The sequence below is a fragment of the Mytilus californianus genome, unplaced genomic scaffold (assembly GCF_021869535.1).
Source record: "Mytilus californianus isolate M0D057914Y unplaced genomic scaffold, xbMytCali1.0.p SCAF_10, whole genome shotgun sequence".
Taxonomy (NCBI): Eukaryota; Metazoa; Mollusca; class Bivalvia; order Mytilida; family Mytilidae; genus Mytilus; species Mytilus californianus.
The window spans coordinates 755,561-775,336 of NW_026262582.1; the positions used below are offsets into that span (position 1 = coordinate 755,561).

The 19,776-nt window shown below is 34.6% G+C and overlaps 1 protein-coding gene across 1 annotated transcript in view; it reads right to left on the reverse strand.

Moving 5' to 3' along the window:
- Nucleotides 1-19,776, reverse strand: part of LOC127718635 (uncharacterized) — a 147,539-nt gene that overhangs the window by 84,709 nt on the left and 43,054 nt on the right. Inside the window, exons 4-5 of the mRNA XM_052224686.1 lie at nt 8,484-13,883; nt 4,968-5,431 (exon numbers count right to left, since the gene is read on the reverse strand). Coding sequence (XP_052080646.1) covers nt 4,968-5,431; nt 8,484-13,883 — 5,864 coding nt within the window. The remainder of the gene's footprint in view (nt 1-4,967; nt 5,432-8,483; nt 13,884-19,776) is intronic.

A 19,776-nucleotide genomic window follows, 5' to 3' on the forward strand; every position in this document is an offset into this window, starting at 1 on the left:
TAAATATAAAAATAAGAAGATGTGGTATGATTGCCAATGAGACAACTCTTCACCAGAGACCAAATGACACAAAAATTAACAACTATAGGTCACAGTACGGCCTTCAACAATGAGTAAAACCCATACCTCATAGTCTATTCATTTCAATACATGAGTTTACAAAGGTGCAGTATTGATATTTATGGTAAACATGGACATTTTAGTGCTAATATGAAATTGGGCATAAGTATCCCCCATTTCATAAAATTTTTGCAAATCACCATATTGATGTGAATAGGCAATTTTTGGGTTCGATGCTCAGGAGGTTTTGTGCATTGAAATTGCAAAAATATCAACTTCTGAAAAACTCCATGGTTACCATGGATCTGACTGAAGATTATATCAGGCCGGCAAAACTTAAAGATATTAAAATATGAAGATGTGGTATGATTGCCAATGAGACAACTCTCCACGAGAGACCAAATGACACAGAAATTATCAACTATAGGTCAGCCTACGGCCTTCAACAATGAAAAAAGCCCACCGTATAGTCAGCTATAAAAAGCCCCGAAATGACAAATGTAAAACTATTCGAACGAGAAAACTACAAAATTATGAACAAAAACTTAGAGATGTCTTCCAATAAGTCAAATAATTTTAAAGAACGGCCATAAGTAGTAATATAATCTTACAGGTTTTCCTAAGTTGCAATTCTTGCTAAAAATAAACTTAACAATTTTTTGTAATGAAACACATTGGAGGAAAAAGTATACTCCTGATCACCAAAGGTTAAAGTACACCAATAGTATACATTTAAAAATGGGCAGTTTTGTAAGAACCTGAAAAATGTTTTAAACAATATTCCTTAACAATTTTTCTAAAATATATACTTACCCAAACGTTTAAACCGAGCTGTCAGTGAAGTCATTTTGTAGGAGAAAAATAATCCAATATACAAATAACAAAAACTACATTTGTTTTGAATAACTGCTAAAATTAGATGTCACTTGCACTTTAATTGTTATGCTCAAACATCAGACTTGAAATTTATCATATTTAAGTCTAAATATATTCCAAACAACTTTCAACAACTGTAAAATATTTCTAAACCAACTGAAAATTTCAAACAATTTCATAAAAAACCAAATATGACACTACAATAGACGTCACAACATCTTCACCATCCCATAATACAAAAACTTTGAAAAGTTTCGACCATAAAAATGAATCAGAGAAGACATTTGTGTCCATATATCCTGTATATATATGTTTAATACCTTAACCGATCACGACCTTTAACCCTATGGGTCTTTTTATTGAGAAATTGAATTTAAAGTTTAGAAGATTTAAATGTCCGTATTCATAATGTGTTGTTTGACAGTGCCTCGGGGCAAGTTTTACATTGTGTTTAGCAAATGGGTTTTTATTAGCGTGCGATATATCATTACGATCGGAGTAGTAATTATATGTACGGAAACATGTCTTCATTGTTATGCCGTATTTAAACAATGTTTGGACAACTATTATGTCATAGGTAATTTAACTTGAGTGGGACACTTATGACGGAGACTGTAATCAACGTAAAAGTTCAAAAGGAGGGTGGGCTGTACTTAGAACAATCATTTAAATTATGTAACAAACAAACAAACAATATGATATACATGTACTATAATTAGATCTAACAAAACAAAATTGAAGTTGCCATTCTTTATAACAAAGAGAGAAACAAATATTAAGGATGTACACCTCTGAGGAGTCAAAAATTTCTAGAATTACTTTTTTTCTTAACCTGATTTTTGGGTTTATATGACTGTAAAAAAAATAATTGGTGCAGAAAAAATCATGTGGTAGTGCACCCTTTTTTTGATACGGCCATTTGAAAGTACCCAATTTTGAAGATTTTCCCATTGTTCATCAATTTTTACCCATTTTTGGGCTATTATCATGATTATATTATTATATTCACAGTTAAACTTTTTTTCATACTTTCACTAAAGATGAAGTGGACCAATCTGAATAAATTTAACTTTAAAAAGCTATAGGTAGGTGTTAATATAAGAAAGTTTTATAAAATTTTGTTGCTTTTTCGTGTCAAATTTACCATGCTGTCAATTTTGTAAATTTGGGATTTTTCTCTTTTTTTTAACAAAAAGCATATAATTTCAACTTTTTTGTTATAAATGATTGAAAAAATACATATCTAAGAAATTTGGAAAGAAAAAATTGATATGGGATGTACATGTATCTGGTAAAGTCATTTCTTGTACCCCTCACCTATTTTCTCAACATTTTGGCTAATGAGACTGACTTGATTGGTTATAAAATTTGAAAATTTATTACTCAAAAACTACTTATTGTAAATACACATTTTTTTCACAGAGTTAAGTTTGATTATGACATTTTTTAAATTCACTGATATTTTCCACTTGTATCACATATTTTGGAAATAGTTCCAGAACAAGATTTCAACGAGACTGAAACGTCAGAAGAATACATACTTAAAAGATAAGATATTAAAATAATTACTCAATTCATAAGTAAATCAATAACTTTTTAAAACATCACTAAATTCTACTGACTATGTTACTGGAGGGGGGTGTTTAACAACCTTAACCACCCATGAGGGTTTTGCCCGGTTGATTATGTTGACCAATCTGATTCCTGTTCAGATAACATGTCTGCCTTATAAACTTAAAAGACCTGTAAATGCATATGTTTTGCCTTCAAATAAACACTGTCAGTAAATGTTTGACTCTTTAAGTTTCTCAAGGTCTTTTTTCTTTGACAGGCAGAGGTCTATTTGAAAACATCCTAATTTATCAAATGGAACTCTGCTTGTCAAGGAAAGAGACCTGGATCAATGGATATCAATAATTCTCAAGGACCAGTTAATAAATCATCATTTGCCACAGAAAGATGCCTTGGGGATCAATGATACATGTGGATTAACCACAGAGGTCCTTTGGCCAGTAAATGTTAAGGACCATTTGATTACATTAATTTACCCTTAATATTTCATGGGTTGATAAAACAAAGAACTGCTTGATAAAACAGAGGTCCATGGGTTGGTAAAACAAAGAGCTGTTTGATAAAACAGAGGTCCATGGGTTGGTAAAACAAAGAACTGTTTGATAAAACAGAGGTCCATGGGTTGGTAAAACAAAGAACTGTTTGATAAAACAGAGGTCCATGGGTTGGTAAAATAAAGAACTGTTTGATAAAACAGAGGTCCATGGGTTGGTAAAACAAAGAACTGTTTGATAAAACAGAGGTCCATGGGTTGGTAAAACAAAGAACTGTTTGATTAAACATTATTTTCTTCTGAACAGAGGTCCATGGGTTGATAAAACAAAGGACCGTTTGATTAAACTTTATTTTCCTCTGAACAGAGGTCCATCAGTTTATAAAACATAGGACCTTTTGATTAAACATTATTTGCTTCTGAATAGAGGTCTGTGGGTTGATAAAACATAAGACCGTTTGATTAAACATTATTTTCTTCTGAACAGAGGTCCATCAGTTTATAAAACATAGGACCGTTTGATTAAACATTATTTGCTTCTGAATAGAGGTCCATGGGTTGATAAAACATAGGACTGTTTGATTAAACAACATTCTGAAACTGCTAGAGACTAAGTAGGTCAATAAAACTTAAGGACTAGTTCATAAGAACATCATGGTCTCTTAAGGCCAGTACACCTGACAAGGCAATTGAAATACAGTCTAATTAAGAAAACATTATTTTGGCATTAAAGGATCGTAAACCACAAGTTTTTTGTCAGTTAATAGCAAGACAATGAGAGGTGACTGAAAGTATACTGACATTAATTTACAATTTTAGGAGGTTCAGAGAACTACAATACAATAACCTCTCTTTGATGTCCATTAATCAAAACCACATGAAAAGGTGCACACAGGTGTATTAATTACATCACACAGGTGTGTTAATCATATGACATAATTGATGTTTAATTTTGCTGACTTAATATGCAAGATGTTGTTATAGAAATGAAACTGATTATCACAAGTTATATGTCAAGTAACGATAGATTGAGAAAGGGGAGACCACCCATATCATATGACAAACCCTTCTTAAATTTTGTGCATGATGATAAATCAATTAACTTGTTAAGTTTTAAAAAGTTCTTTTTAAAAATCTGTATTACTAAACACTCCAAGGCATATTCATTTATCTAAAGCCTCATTTAATTTAAGAAGAATCCTAAACGTGCTGTAAGACTATAACAGGAAAACTTGGCGGCATTAACATAAACAGATGTAATGAAAACGCATGTTAAACACATGGAAAACAGATGTTTTACATTCGTTTTCAAAACATACAGTTTACGTAAGGGATGTTTTACATGTTTCGTTCTCAACAGGCCTTTTACCCCTTTTATGGTACAGCTGTTTTAAACGCATGTTGGTTAAAAACTTGCATATTCCATTCAGGTGGTTTTTAAAACGTAGGTAAAACATATGTTGCACTCTTGCTGTGTATAATTTTTCTAGCAATACTAAAGCTTTCGAGCAAGTAGGTATAATAGTTGTGGCAAAAAATTAATAATTACTCAGTACACTGGCAATAAGTCATAGTTTTGGTTTGGTGGGTATAGCCTTTAAATTGTTGCTAAAATACTTGTAGGAGATATGGAGTTAGATCAAAGAGAAGCAACTTTGCCTGTCTTAAAGGAATTTGATATTTTTTTCAAAATTCAAGGTCATAGTCATTCCAGTTTTCACATTAAAATTCTGTTGAATGTCACTTTCCGACTTTTTCCCATTCAAATTCTGCTGAGTGACTTTCTGACATTTTTCACGTTCAAACTCTGCCGAGTGACTTTCTGACTCTTTTCACATTCATCAAATGACTTTCTGACCCATTTGACTTTTTGCATCAAACAATTTGAATACTCCCAGCCAATATAAGGATATGGTTTGTTAAAACAGGACTTTATAACAACCAGATCTAAGTTAAAACAACTCACCTTCACGTTTATTGAGTGTAGATTTTCTTTGTGAACTTTTATCTTTCCTTTTCCGTCTTTCTGATTCTGACCTTGGTTCTTTCCCATCTTCTGACGAGGTCACTTCATCGAAACTGTCTGTAGCAACCTTTAAACTGTCTCTTTCATTTTCAACACTAACAGCCGTCTGAACAGACAACTTTTCTGCTTCTTTAGGAAATATTTCAAGATCTACAGATGATGTAAATGAAGAAGTGGAAGATTTAGATAAATTTGGTTTTGAAGTAGTCTTCACTTCCTGTTTGTCTGGAGAATGACCTGAAACCATGGTAACAGTAGACTGGTCTGGTCCAGCTGTTAATACTTGGAAATCTTCTGTCTTGGTTTCTGTTGCTTTGACAAATGTTGTCTGATCAACTGAACTTCCTAATGAGTCCGCTGTTGTCATAGCAACAGATTTTTCAGGTGAAGAACCTTCTCTTTCCCTACAGAATCAAAACAAATTATTCAAGGTATGACTTCACAGTTCTTGTTGGAAAAAAAAGATAGAAAATCTACTTTTAGTGTTAGAAACTGTATATATTGTGTAAGTAATATAAATCTTGTGATAATAACTTTGTAATCATGACATCACAGCCATACAAAGATAAATAGAACAACAAACAGATGATGATTTACATCAGAAGATGATAAGGAATAAAAGAAAGAATTCATTATGTATACATGTTACTCAATCTGAGAGTCAACAAAATGATAATTGATCATAATTATCTACAGAACACATGTGCAGTCAATATAACTTTTATTTTTGTAAGATTTAAGACTTCATTAAAATATCCCTCACATCACTTGTTTACAATTAGCCAGCTTTTCTATATTTGAGTTATAAAATGATAAAAATTATCATCTTTCTAATGATCATCATCACTTTAAAACAAAGGGATGTTACAAGGATGTAACAATTCAAGTATTTATATTTTAATCAAATAATAATAATATTTTTTTTTTTTTAACATCTTTTAATTTCAAAAACCAAATAATGAGTCTTCTTGGAACTTTTTTTCAATACTGAGGGTCAAAAAAATGTTCTGTATTTACCTTTCATAATTTTACCTTCAAAATTTACTTAAAGAATAATGACTAGAGTACTTTTAATGTTCTATCATTCAATTAATTCATTAGTACCAATTTTGCAATCTTTAATCTGAAGAAGACAAAATGCACAATATGGCTGTCACTTAACAAAAAAAAAAAATCAAAGTCTGCACCATGGTTTATAATAATAATAATAATAAATTCTTTATTTAAAGAGGGTAAAACAGTTAGTTACAATTATTAATCTTCTCTGAGGCCCTCATATACAATACAAGTAAAAAATATAATAATGAGAGAAAAAAAAAAAAAAAAAAAAAAAAAATACTGTGGATTAATTTTTGGAAGATTGAGGAAAAATAATTTTTCAACGATACTTGAATTCCTGGTTTTTAAAAATTCTGCATGCAAATTACAGACGATAGCAAGTTGTATTTCAGAGAATACATGAATAGATGGTTCACCAACACTTATAAAATCAACCAAAATTAGTAACCATAGATAAATATTGAATCCACACTGAGTGTAGACACCATTTTTAAAGACTCTAGACCTAAATTAGGTTTCTATTTGGTTGCTGACTTGTTACTCACATGACATTTTTGCTATTAATCCTATTTATCAGAGAATTGCAACTTATACTGAGATTAATATTAACCAAAGTAAATTAATTATCATTACTATTTCTAGTGATATTCCTTTTTTTTTATTGTTTTGGGGGATTTTTCTTTGCAAGACAAACATAGTTATCTCCCCTATACCAGTACAGAAGACAGTCAATGCTATACAACCTGTGAGGTCAGAACAATTAGGAAAACAGCCAAGATACTATGAACCTTCTAGTAGTTCTACACTTTGTTTTATTTTTCTGAGATAAACATAAAAAAATCCTGCACTTTAACATTTGTACTTCATAATGGAAAAAACACATAAAATTAACAATTTACTGCAACATAGGTGCTGTGTGCTGGCAAATTTCACTAATGAAATGACATTCACCAATCTTCATGATGATTAACCCATTAAATTGTTACCAATATACATCAATACAGTGATAATTTGAGTAAGATTAACATTCTTTTCAATTTCAGTAAATCCAATTCTAATTTCAATCCAAGTTCTGTATTTCATATTTGTGATTCATTTATTGTTTTGTACAGAAATTAGGCTGTTAGTTTTCTCGTTTGAATTGTTTTAAATTTATTAATTTGGGGCCTTTCATAGCTTGCTATATAAGTAAGTAAGTAAGTAAATTTTATTTAGAGTCGGGCATGATATGTACAATTCAACAAGGTAAACATGAGCTCTGTAGAGCTCTTAACCGAATTGATATTTAAAAACAAATAACAAATTATAAGCACATTTGACAAACTACACATACAAATAAAAACACATATATGCAGTAGGGATTTTGCTCAATATTGAAGGCTGTACAGTGACCTATAGTTGCTTACTTCTTCTTCACTTGGTTTGTCTCATTATTGAAGGCTGTACAGTGACCTATAGTTGCTTACTTCTTCTTCACTTGGTTTGTCTCATTATTGAAGGCTGTACAGTGACCTATAGTTGCTTACTTCTACTTCATTTGGTTTGTCTCATTATTGAAGGCTGTACAGTGACCTATAGTTGCTTACTTCTTCACTTGGTTTGTCTCATTATTGAAGGCTGTACAGTGACCTATAGTTGCTTACTTCTTCACTTGGTTTGTCTCATTATTGAAGGCTGTACAGTGACCTATAGTTGCTTACTTCTTCACTTGGTTTGTCTCATTATTGAAGGCTGTACAGTGACCTATAGTTGCTTACTTCTTCACTTGGTTTGTCTCATTATTGAAGGCTGTACAGTGACCTATAGTTGCTTACTTCTTCTTCACTTGGTTTGTCTCATTATTGAAGGCTGTACAGTGACCTATAGTTGCTTACTTCTACTTCATTTGGTTTGTCTCATTATTGAAGGCTGTACAGTGACCTATAGTTGATTACTTCTACTTCATTTGGTTTGTCTCATTGGCAATCATTCCACATCTTACAGTATGTTTGTACTGATCCTCAACATTGTTGTAAAAAAAAAAGCATGTTAAGAAAATTCATTTCTTCTGTTTGTTTTAACTAATTCAACTATAAAACCATACAATAAGGAAGTTCAATTAATGGTGGAAAGAGAGGGGTGGGTTGGAATGAAAATATGAAAGTTAAGATGTGAAGATTTGTTTGTTTGTTTGTTTGTTTTCTAATTTGTTGTGACTCTACGATAAACATTAAATCTATATACCTGTGGTGTTTATCAGCATCAGACTTGTGACTCTACGATAAACATTAAATCTATATACCTGTGGTGTTTATCAGCATCAGACTTGTGACTCTATGATAAACATTAAATCTATATACCTGTGGTGTTTATCAGCATCAGACTTGTGACTCTACGATAAACATTAAATCTATATACCTGTGGTGTTTATCTGCATCAGACTTGCTCCTCTGAAGAACTTTTTTACGTAGCGATCTCTTTGATTTATGATGATCAGCCTGTAGAGCTTGAGCAACAGGACTTGCCTGGTGTTGTTGTAACTGTTCCTTACTACAGATTTCAACATCGGACAAATATTCCACGTTTTCCATCAAAATATCATCTAAATCTGGTGCATCGGCTAAAACACCAACAGTTTTAAACCTCGGTGAATATCCTGGACTTCGCGGACTTTGTAGAGGACTATCATTGTCAGTTAACGATTTGCTTCTTGAAACTTGTTTTGCAGGTTTTAGACTAGATTTTGAATCAGCCTCAGCTGTATTTTTAACTGAAGAAACATTAGAACTTGTTGCAGTAGTGATTACAGAGGTACTTGGCGACGAGACAGTTTGTTTAACACTAGAGGTCGTAGGAAAAGCTATACTTTTAATACTAGCAGACTGCACAGTTACACTTTGTGATTTTGAAGCTATGAATGCATCAACAAGCGATGAAGATGAACTTTCATTAACCTTGGAACTATTGACCTTTGCATTTTCAACTGAATGTTCTGATATAGGTACTGAATCTACAAGAGTTTTTGCAGAAGATGAAACTATTGCTGATTCCATTGATGTGACCATGCTATCACTAGCTAAAGTTTTCATTGTTGAACATGGAACACTTACTGATGTTTGAGGAACTGAAACTTTGTCTGAAACTTTTATAGAAGAAACTGACGAGATAACAGTTGATGACAATGGACTTTCAGGTATTATACTTCTACTTGAAACTTTTGATGTTGCCATAGAAACTGATGACTTTAATGAATCTGTTGTCGTGGAAACAGATATTGCTGCAGTACTTGGCAATGTGAAAGATGATTGTGTTTTAGCCACAAAGGTTGATGTTGGAGTTTTTGTACTGTCCAGTTTAGAACTTACTACTCCTGGTTTAGAGTCATCTTTGACTTCCATGTTGATAGCACTAGTATGTTTACTTTCTATCTTTCCTCCAATTGAGCCAGAAGTGGTCAGTTTCGTTTTGCTAGTGACCGTGTCAATGCTTTTCACTTCTGTTTTCTGAGCACTTGTTGCACTGGTGGTTTTTGGAAGACTTGCAGTACTGCTCTTTGGAAGACTTGTCACTGGAGTTATAGTTTTAGGAACATTAGATGTGAGAGTAGTTTTCGGAAGATCTGTTGAAGAAATAATATTTTTTTGTGAACTGTCAGTTGAAGAAATTGTCTTTAGAGCACTTGTGGTTTTTGGAAGACTTGTCTCCCCTTTGTGAGCACTGGTATTAACAGTTTTTGCAACACTTGTCACAGAAGATTTTGAAGCACTGGTTGTAACAGTTCTACTATCCGAGACAGATATTTTTGGAGCCTTATGCGTTGTGGTAGTGTTTGGCACACTTGACAGTACAGCTGGTTTTGATACGTTGTCAGATTTGTTCATACTATTTTCGGCAGTTTTAGATACATATGTAGATGTTACAGATTTTGAAACACTTGCTGCTGTTGAAGGATTAAGTACATTTGTTGATCCAACAGATTTTGGGGCACCTGTTACTTTTGACACTATTGGTGTAGTAGCTGTACTACCTACATTAGAGACACTTGTTGGTTTTGATGTTGTGCTTGTTTTCATTGTACTCTTTTGGGAGCTAGTCATGATAGTTGTTTTTGGAGCACTGGTTGTGCTAATTGTTTTTGGAGCACTGGTTGTGCTAATTGTTTTTGGAGCACTGCTTGTGCTAATTATTTTTGAAGCACTTGTTGTGCTAATTGTTTTTGGAGAAATGGTTGTGCTAATTGTTTTTGGAGAACTGGTTGTGCTACTCATTTTTGGGGCACTCATTGTACTAATTGTTTTAGTAGCATTGGTTGTGGTTCTTGTTTTAGGAGCACTGTTTGTGCTACTTGTTTTTGGAGCACTAATTGTACTTATAGTTTTTGAAGCACTTGTCACTTGAGCACTTGTTGTAGTTGTTGGTACAATCGCTACAGGAGAAGACCGTTGATAACGTTTACGAACATGTTTCGGTGATGGAATTTTAGTTTCACTTTGTTTTGTATTTTTTACAGCAGATGTACTCAGCGATTTCTGTTTCTTGTCGGACTTCAAATTATCAACGTCCATTTTCCCTTTTTTCTCACCCTCCTTTTGATTTAACTTAAACGACACAAAATCTCCCTTTCTCTCTAAAACACTTGACTCCTCCAGTAATAAATTCTTAACATCGTCTTCAGAATACACCTGTCGATTACGTCGGCCTTGATGTTTTTCTTCAGATTTAGTATCAGATTTTTCCTTTGACTCATTAAATATTTTCTGAACGTCTTTCTTTGATATTGTATCATGAGATGACAGTTCGATGCTGGATTTAGGACGAGTAGTTTCGCCTAATGCCTTTGGTATGGAGGGCAACTGTCGCCTCTTTTTCAGTGGTTTATCTAATGCACTATCATCCTCTGTTTTTATAGATTTTTGATCATTTTCTGTTGACTGATCAGTTTCTTCTCCAAACAAAAATTTTTTTCTCATTTTTTCCATTGAAAACATATATTTTCCCTTTTTATTTTCCTGATCCTCACTTTGTGTTTGAACTTCAGAGGTCACCTCTTTTTTCTTGACCTCTGACGTTTCATCTTTCCTTTTGCGACCTAGATCATCAGTACTCTTTTTCATATCCCTTTTCATCATTGATGAAAGTGCTTCTCTAGTCCTTGCATTGATCTGTTCTATTGTTTCATCTTCGTCACTATCACCGACAGAAAGTTTGTGATCTCTTTTAGACAACTTTTCGTAATATTTTTCACGAGGTGATTTCACTTCCTCTTTTGGTGTGCTACTTTGTGACCTTTCAGTTTCAGTTACTGTTTTTGTTCTTGGACTGTCGGTTTTTTCATGTAAACTTTTAGATCTTATGACAGGGGTAATAGACTTTTGAGGAGAATCTAACTTAACACTGTGAGAACGTGTTACTAATCCTTTCTCATCATCGTACGAACGAGCCGACAAAAACAAAGACGGAACAACATCAGACTTCCCCTTATCTTTATCTACTATCCTATTTGCAATATAAGCCAGCTGTTTTCTTCTTTCTTCCTTATACTTAGCAATCCTTTCAACTCGCGACAATTTCGAAAGTTCGGCAAAAGAGATTGGAGTTGAAGCTTTCTCACTCTCGGCTACACTTGATGCTGTGGAGATTTCATCAGACTCAGAATCATCGTCACGAGATAAAATAGATGCAATGTCTGTTGTTTGAGCCTTCTTGTATATCCCTTGTAACCTTTTCCTTTGTTGAGATATTGTTGAACCTACAGATTTCTCTTCAGTTTTCATTTGTTCAGATATTGTTGTACCTACAGATTTCTCTTCTTCTGTTTTGTCTTTTGATTTTAATTGAGTGGAGTCAAATGACCTATTTAATGAGGTTGATGATTTGGTGTTCCCAGATGTAATCTTATGACTTTCAGGAGTATCAGTAGCCATTTGACCAAATACTGCTGATTTAGGTCTATCCTCTATTGCTTTGGAAAATTTCTTGACCAAATCACTGTCCGTAACTGATTTTGGCCGCCCTCTTACAGTATCACTGTCAGTAACTGATTTTGGACGACTTTCTACAGTTTCAGATTTTGGCCGCCCTCCTACAGTTTCTGATTTTGGTCGACCTTCTACAGTTTCCGATTTCGTTCGCCCTACTACTGTTTTTGATTTAAATGAATGATCAACCTTCTCTGTATGTACTGAAATTTTTTCTTTAGTAGACAAATGTAAAAATTTTGACTCATGTTTATCTGTTGTTTCTTTTTTACCATCATCCAAAGGTTTTGAAAAGGTTCTAGTTTTTGATACAATTTTTTCTGTACTATCTTTCTTGATATTTGATTGACCATCCTGTTTTCCAAACAATAAAGATTGAATTCTATCTTCCCTTGTCCCACTTTCATTTACATCACGTCGTGATCGTAACTTTTCATGAAATGCCTGAGGTGTTTCTATCTCTTTTTTTTTCAGACTACTTTTTACTTTCGGAATATCTTTGACTGAATCAATAAAACCAGAGTCATCACTCATTTGAACCGATTCTTTCAATTGTTGTACATTTGATCTTGGTCTTCCAGGTGCTTGTTTGTCAATAGATCCTTTATGAACATCTGAACTTTCTTTGTGAGAAACAAACTCTGTTCCAAAAATGAAAGACGAAGGTCGTGAAGAATCACTAAAATCTGACGAGACTGGACGAGACCCTAAATCAACAGAAGACGTTTCACTCCCATCATCCTTACTCGAGTCTTTTGATAAGTCCCTCCTTCTACACACTTCGTTGTACTTTGATCTTAAAGCTGGGCTGTCTCTTTGACGTAAAATATTTTTAACTGCGTCTGCCTTTGAACGTAAGTCACTGATATGAGTAAATACATCTGCTCCATGATGTTCTGCCTGAGGTTTTGAGTCTTTAGACTGATCAGTAGTACTGTATCCCTGTTCAGTTGTTTCCTGGCTTTGAGTACTGTATTGAGCTCTACTTCTTAAATCATATTCATGCCGTGTAGGACGAGGGACTTTTATTTCAGTATCCAATTTATTTTCCTGTTTAGTTGTTTCTAATTTTTGGCGACTTTCTTTCGAGGCATTTTGTTCCCAATCCTGCTTACGTCTTCTCCATTCTGAAAGCGCACTATTGGGTTGAATTTCAGAAGATAAAATATCACCTTGTTTGTGTTGTTTTTCACTTTTGGTTGTTTCACTCTGAAGTGAATCACTTTTTAAACGCTCCTTAAATTTTGATTGGGTAATTGTATTTCTATCTAAATGAGTTAAATCTTCCAGAGCTTGTCTTTGTCGCCATTTTGGAATGTTTTCTGGATGTTCATCAAAGGTTTTACTAACAGGAGACAGAAGAGACCTTGGGGTAGATTCCTGAGACAAAACAGACGAAGGTCTTTCAAGGTCGTCGTCCTCATGCTTATGTGAAACATCATCAGTATCATGCTTACGAATCCTTTGACGAATTATTGCTAATTTTTCACTGGGTGTCAATTCCGATCTTTGACCTTCTGAAGAATCGCTTCCTAGTCTTTCTTTGTCCTTTTTATGTCTCTCCCGATATCGACTATAATAACTAGAAGACGAAGGCTCCTCTAAATCACTCCACACATGTTCCTCCCGGTGTTCCGAATTTCCATTTTTAATCTGATATGGACGGTGGATTTCCTGATTGTCATCTGAACGGTCACTATATTTCCTGTATTTTTCATTGTACGCATCCCTCCAACTTGGACGTGTACTAGGTTCTGTAACAAAATCCTCTAATTTAGAAGATGTATATAATGGATGATGGTCGTATGGTAATTCTGGTCTATATGCTGTTTCTCTGTACCTGTAAATAGAAATATAATTCAATTCATCATACAGACATACTGTGGTTAAAAGTAAGTATTTAAAGATGACTAGCGCCACCTAGTTTTAACATCCAAGATAATAGGTAGAAGTAAATTTATTTTCTGCTGCCCTGTTAATTAAAAAAGAAAATTGAAATAGTGAGAAATGAGTGTTGGCTTTTGGTGTAGAAATAGCCAGAAATTTGGAGGAAACCCTCAGTGATGGGAAAAATTTGCTGTGCAAAATTAAGCATGGGGTGTTCTTCATTCATACTATATGAAAATTCTGGAACCATAGAGTACCCTTAAAAAATGCAATTTTTCTATCGGAAAAGCTGCAGCACCATATGTGTTTTGCAGTTTTATTCACACCCAAAGGTGTGGAAAGTTCAGAATTTAACAGTTTTTTCAACGGAACCCACAACAGCTACCATTGTTGCCTAGGTAAATAATTACTTCATTTTCACCTAAATATCAAAGTTGACTGTTATTGAAAACAGTCTTGCCAGAAGCCTGTAGTTCAAGGGTTGTCATTGGTTGTAGTCTGTCTTAAAGAAGAGTGTAGTACAGTGATTGTCATTGGTTGCTCTTAAAATTGTTTTTGCTTATTGTTATCAGTTTATATCAGGCTGTTGGTTATTTTGTTGTAATTTTTCAGATCGTGTCATCCCAGACTTTCTATAGCTCTCTAATACAGTAAAGGTTTTGCTCATTGTAGAAGGTCCTACTGTACCCTGTAGCTGGATAGTTGCCTCATTGGCAATCAGATGAGCTGCGTCGAATATGAAATGGGCCTTATGCAAGTGCACATATATACATGTGTATGTATAAGACTATGGCCGATTTTGGAAAATTCAAATATAAAATAAAAGATGAATGTTGGTCTGTTTTGTAGGGTTCTTATAACAACTCAATTTTCAAACATTTACAGACTTTGCATAGATATTTTTTCAATCCGAAATAGGCTACTGATGTATTGATATTTATTTGCATAAGGTCGATTTCTATCAGACGCAGCTGATATCATATCTTCTCATTTTACAAAAAAAAATTATCTGAGTTATCTCCCATTATAAGCAAAACAGTTTCACTACCTTCACTTCATATGATATCTATTGCAACTGGGTTTTGTGTTGTTCTGCATTTTGTGGCTAAATCAAAATAATGATTATATAACATTCTGTTTAGGAGAACTATAACACGACTCAACGCAATAAATATATTCTAGAATAAATATTAGATTTTAAGTGTTTATTTAAAATCTGCACAGCATTATAATTCCAACAATGAAATCTGCCTTTCTTTATTGAAAACTTTTTAGTTAGAAACCTTGAACACCCTTTGTAAACATGCACCAAAAAAAATCATAAAAAAACCTTGAACACCCTATGTAAATATGCACCAAAAAAACTTAAATGTTAAAAGATAACATTCCTTAAGATCAATGTATAAATATTCAAATTTAACATGTGTTGTCTGTTATAAATCTCATTTATTAAAATGTTATCTCTTCAGATTTTTTTATTAAAGAAGTGCTACATAGTCAGATGAGTCACAATGACTTTGTACAAGTAGTGCTAAACAAAAACCTGTAAAGAACACTTTGAGGGGTCAGTACGTAAGTGGCCTGTTGCAAGGCTCAATTTCTGTCCCTATTAGATATACCCTCATTTTCCAGTAGCATGCCAAATTTCTAGACCTTCATCTTGGTCAACCACAGTGTTCTAAGGATTTTTAGATAGCACCAGGGTAATCATTAATCAAGGTGACAAATTAGATATATGTGTGTCGAACATAATTTGCATCGCATCGCAACTCTTTTCCTCAATCTTCCTTAAGATTAGTTCCCATAGGGTTCTTTCTTATTTTATTACCTTTTATTCATTGGAGTTTTTCTTTTCTTTTGTACAGTGTTTTGTTGAGATTATTGCAGTCAAAGAAATTATATTCTCCACTCAGTCATAGGCATGAAGAGAATTGTCAATTATTATTGCTACATGTATTTGTAATACTAGGGTGGTTTTCTTATTTATCTTTATTCTTTTTAACGACCTTGACTGGTTAAAAAACCCTGTCATGGTTGTTCCAATGTCTATATAATACTGGTTTGATTTCATTGGGAGCACATTTACAATGTATTTTTTCTGTATGTATACAGAACTTTAATTTTTATTAAATTACATTCCATTTTAATAGTTAGCAATTATTTGGTCACTTATAAATATTCCTATGAGTAAACATTTTTTTAACATGAGAATTTCAAAATAGCCAAAAATAGGACCTGGCTCGGAAATTATAGGACCGCGGGTCCATTGCGCTTTAAGGGACTGGGGAGAACACTGAACCATATTACAGGACCTACCTATTATAATATTTCATAACTTGTTCTCCTCCTATACATGCATGAAATATTTGCCACTGGATATTAAGGAGACAACAATCAATAAATCAATCTAACAGCAGCAATTTGAATTGTTCTGACTTTTCCTATTTGCCAAAAATGGCAAAGAAAACAAGCATGACAATAACAACAGCTATTTTCTAATAAATGACCCTATAAAGGGTGGGATTGAGTACTCTTGATAGAGATAACTGACCCTATAAAAGTACTCTTGATAGAGATAACTGACCCTATAAAGGCTGGGATTGAGTACTCTTGATAGAGATAACTGACCCTATAAAGGCTGGGATTGAGTACTCTTGATAGAGATAACTGACCCTATAAAGGGTGGGATGGAGTACTTTTGATAGAGATAACTGACCCTATAAAGGGTGGGATTGAGTACTCTTGATAGATATAACTGACCCTATAAAGGCTGGGATTGAGTACTCTTGAAAGAGATAACTGACCCTATAAAGGCTGGGATTGAGTACTCTTGATAGATATAACTGACCCTATAAAGGGTGGGATTGAGTACTCTTGATACAGATAACTGACCCTATAAAGGGTGGGATTAAGTACTCTTGATACAGATAACTGACCCTATAAAGGCTGGGATTGAGTACTCTTGATACAGATAACTGACCCTATAAAGGCTGGGATTGAGTACTCTTGATACAGATAACTGACCCTATAAAGGCTGGGATTGAGTACTCTTGATAGAGATAACTGACCCTATAAAGGGTGGGATTGAGTACTCTTGATACAGATAACTGACCCTATAGAGGCTGGGATTGAGTACTCTTGATACAGATAACTGACCCTATAGATGCTGGGATTGAGTACTCTTGATACAGATAACTGACCCTATAAAGGCTGGGATTGAGTACTCTTGATAGAGATAACTGACCCTATAAAGGGTGGGATTAAGTACTCTTGATAGAGATAACTGACCCTATAAAGGGTGGGATTGAGTACTCTTGATACAGATAACTGACCCTATAAAGGCTGGATTGAGTACTCTTGATACAGATAACTGACCCTATAAAGGCTGGGATTGAGTACTCTTGATAGAGATAACTGACCCTATAAAGGCTGGGATTGAGTACTCTTGATAGAGATAACTGACCCTATAAAGGGTGGGATTGAGTACTCTTGATAGAGATAACTGACCCTATAAAGGGTGGGATTGAGTACTCTTGATAGAGATAACTGACCCTATAAAGGCTGGGATTGAGTACTCTTGATAGAGATAACTGACCCTATAAAGGGTGGGATTGAGTACTCTTGATAGAGATAACTGACCCTATAAAGGGTGGGATTGAGTACTCTTGATAGAGATAACTGACCCTATAAAGGGTGGGATTGAGTACTCTTGATAGAGATAACTGACCCTATAAAGGGTGGGATTGGGTACTCTTGATAGAGATAACTGACCCTATAAAGGGTGGGATTGAGTACTCTTGATACAGATAACTGACCCTATAAAGGCTGGGATTGAATACTCTTGATAAAGATAACTGACCCTATAAAGGGTGGGATTGAGTACTCATGATAGAGATAACTGACCTTATAAAGGGTGGGATTGAGTACTCTTGATACAGATAACTGACCCTATAAAGGGTGGGATTAAGTACTCTTGATAGAGATAACTGACCCTATAAAGGCTGGGATTGAGTACTCTTGATAGAGATAACTGACCCTATAAAGGGTGGGATTGAGTACTCTTGATAGAGATAACTGACCCTATAAAGGCTGGGATTGAGTACTGATTGAGTACTCTTGATAGAGATAACTGACCCTATAAAGGTGGGATTGAGTACTCTTGATAGAGATAACTGACCCTATAAAGGGTGGGATTGAGTACTCTTGATAGAGATAACTGACCCTATAAAGGGTGGGATTGAGTACTCTTCTGACCCTATAAAGGGTGGGATTAAGTACTCTTGATACAGATAACTGACCCTATAAAGGTTGGGATTGAGTACTCTTGATAGAGATAACTGACCCTATAAAGGCTGGGATTGAGTACTCATGATAGAGATAACTGACCCTATAAAGGCTGGGATTGAGTACTCTTGATAGAGATAACTGACCCTATAAAGGCTGGGATTGAGTACTCTTGATACAGATAACTGACCCTATAAAGGCTGGGATTGAGTACTCTTGATAGAGATAACTGACCCTATAAAGGCTGGGATTGAGTACTCTTGATAGAGATCACTGACCCTATAAAGGCTGGGATTAAGTACTCTTGATAGAGATAACTGACCCTATAAAGGGTGGGATTGAGTACTCTTGATACAGACAACTGACCCTATAAAGGCTGGGATTGAGTACTCTTGATAGAGATAACTGACCCTATAAAGGGTGGGAACGAGTACTCTTGATAGAGATCACTGACCCTATAAAGGCTGGGATTAAGTACTCTTGATAGAGATAACTGACCCTATAAAGGGTGGGATTGAGTACTCTTGATACAGATAACTGACCCTATAAAGGCTGGGATTGAGTACTCTTGATAGAGATAACTGACCCTATAAAGGGTGGGAACGAGTACTCTTGATAGAGATAACTGACCCTATAAAGGCTGGGATTAAGTACTCTTGATAGAGATAACTGACCCTATAAAGGGTGGGAACGAGTACTCTTGATAGAGATAACTGACCCTATAAAGGCTGGGATTAAGTACTCTTGATAGAGATAACTGACCCTATAAAGGCTGGGATTGAGTACTCTTGATAGAGATAACTGACCCTATAAAGGCTGGGATTGAGTACTCTTGATACAGATAACTGACCCTATAAAGGGTGGGATTGAGTACTCTTGAAACAGATAACTGACCCTATAAAGGGTGGGATTGAGTACTCTTGATAGAGATAACTGACCCTATAAAGGCTGGGATTGAGTACTCTTGATAGAGATAACTGACCCTATAAAGGCTGGGATTGAGTACTCTTGATAGAGATAACTGACCCTATAAAGGGTGGGATTAAGTACTCTTGATAGAGATAACTGACCCTATAAAGGGTGGGATTGAGTACTCTTGATAGAGATAACTGACCCTATAAAGGGTGGGATTGAGTACTCTTGATAGAGATAACTGACCCTATAAAGGGTGGGATTGAGTACTCTTGATAGAGATAACTGACCCTATAAAGGTGGGATTGAGTACTCTTGATAGAGATAACTGACCCTATAAAGGGTGGGATTGAGTACTCTTGATAGAGATAACTGACCCTATAAAGGGTGGGATTGAGTACTCTTCTGACCCTATAAAGGGTGGGATTAAGTACTCTTGATACAGATAACTGACCCTATAAAGGGTGGGATTGAGTACTCTTGATAGAGATAACTGACCCTATAAAGGGTGGGATTAAGTACTCTTGATAGAGATAACTGACCCTATAAAGGGTGGGATTAAGTACTCTTGATAGAGATAACTGACCCTATAAAGGCTGGGATTGAGTACTCTTGATAGAGATAACTGACCCTATAAAGGCTGGGATTGA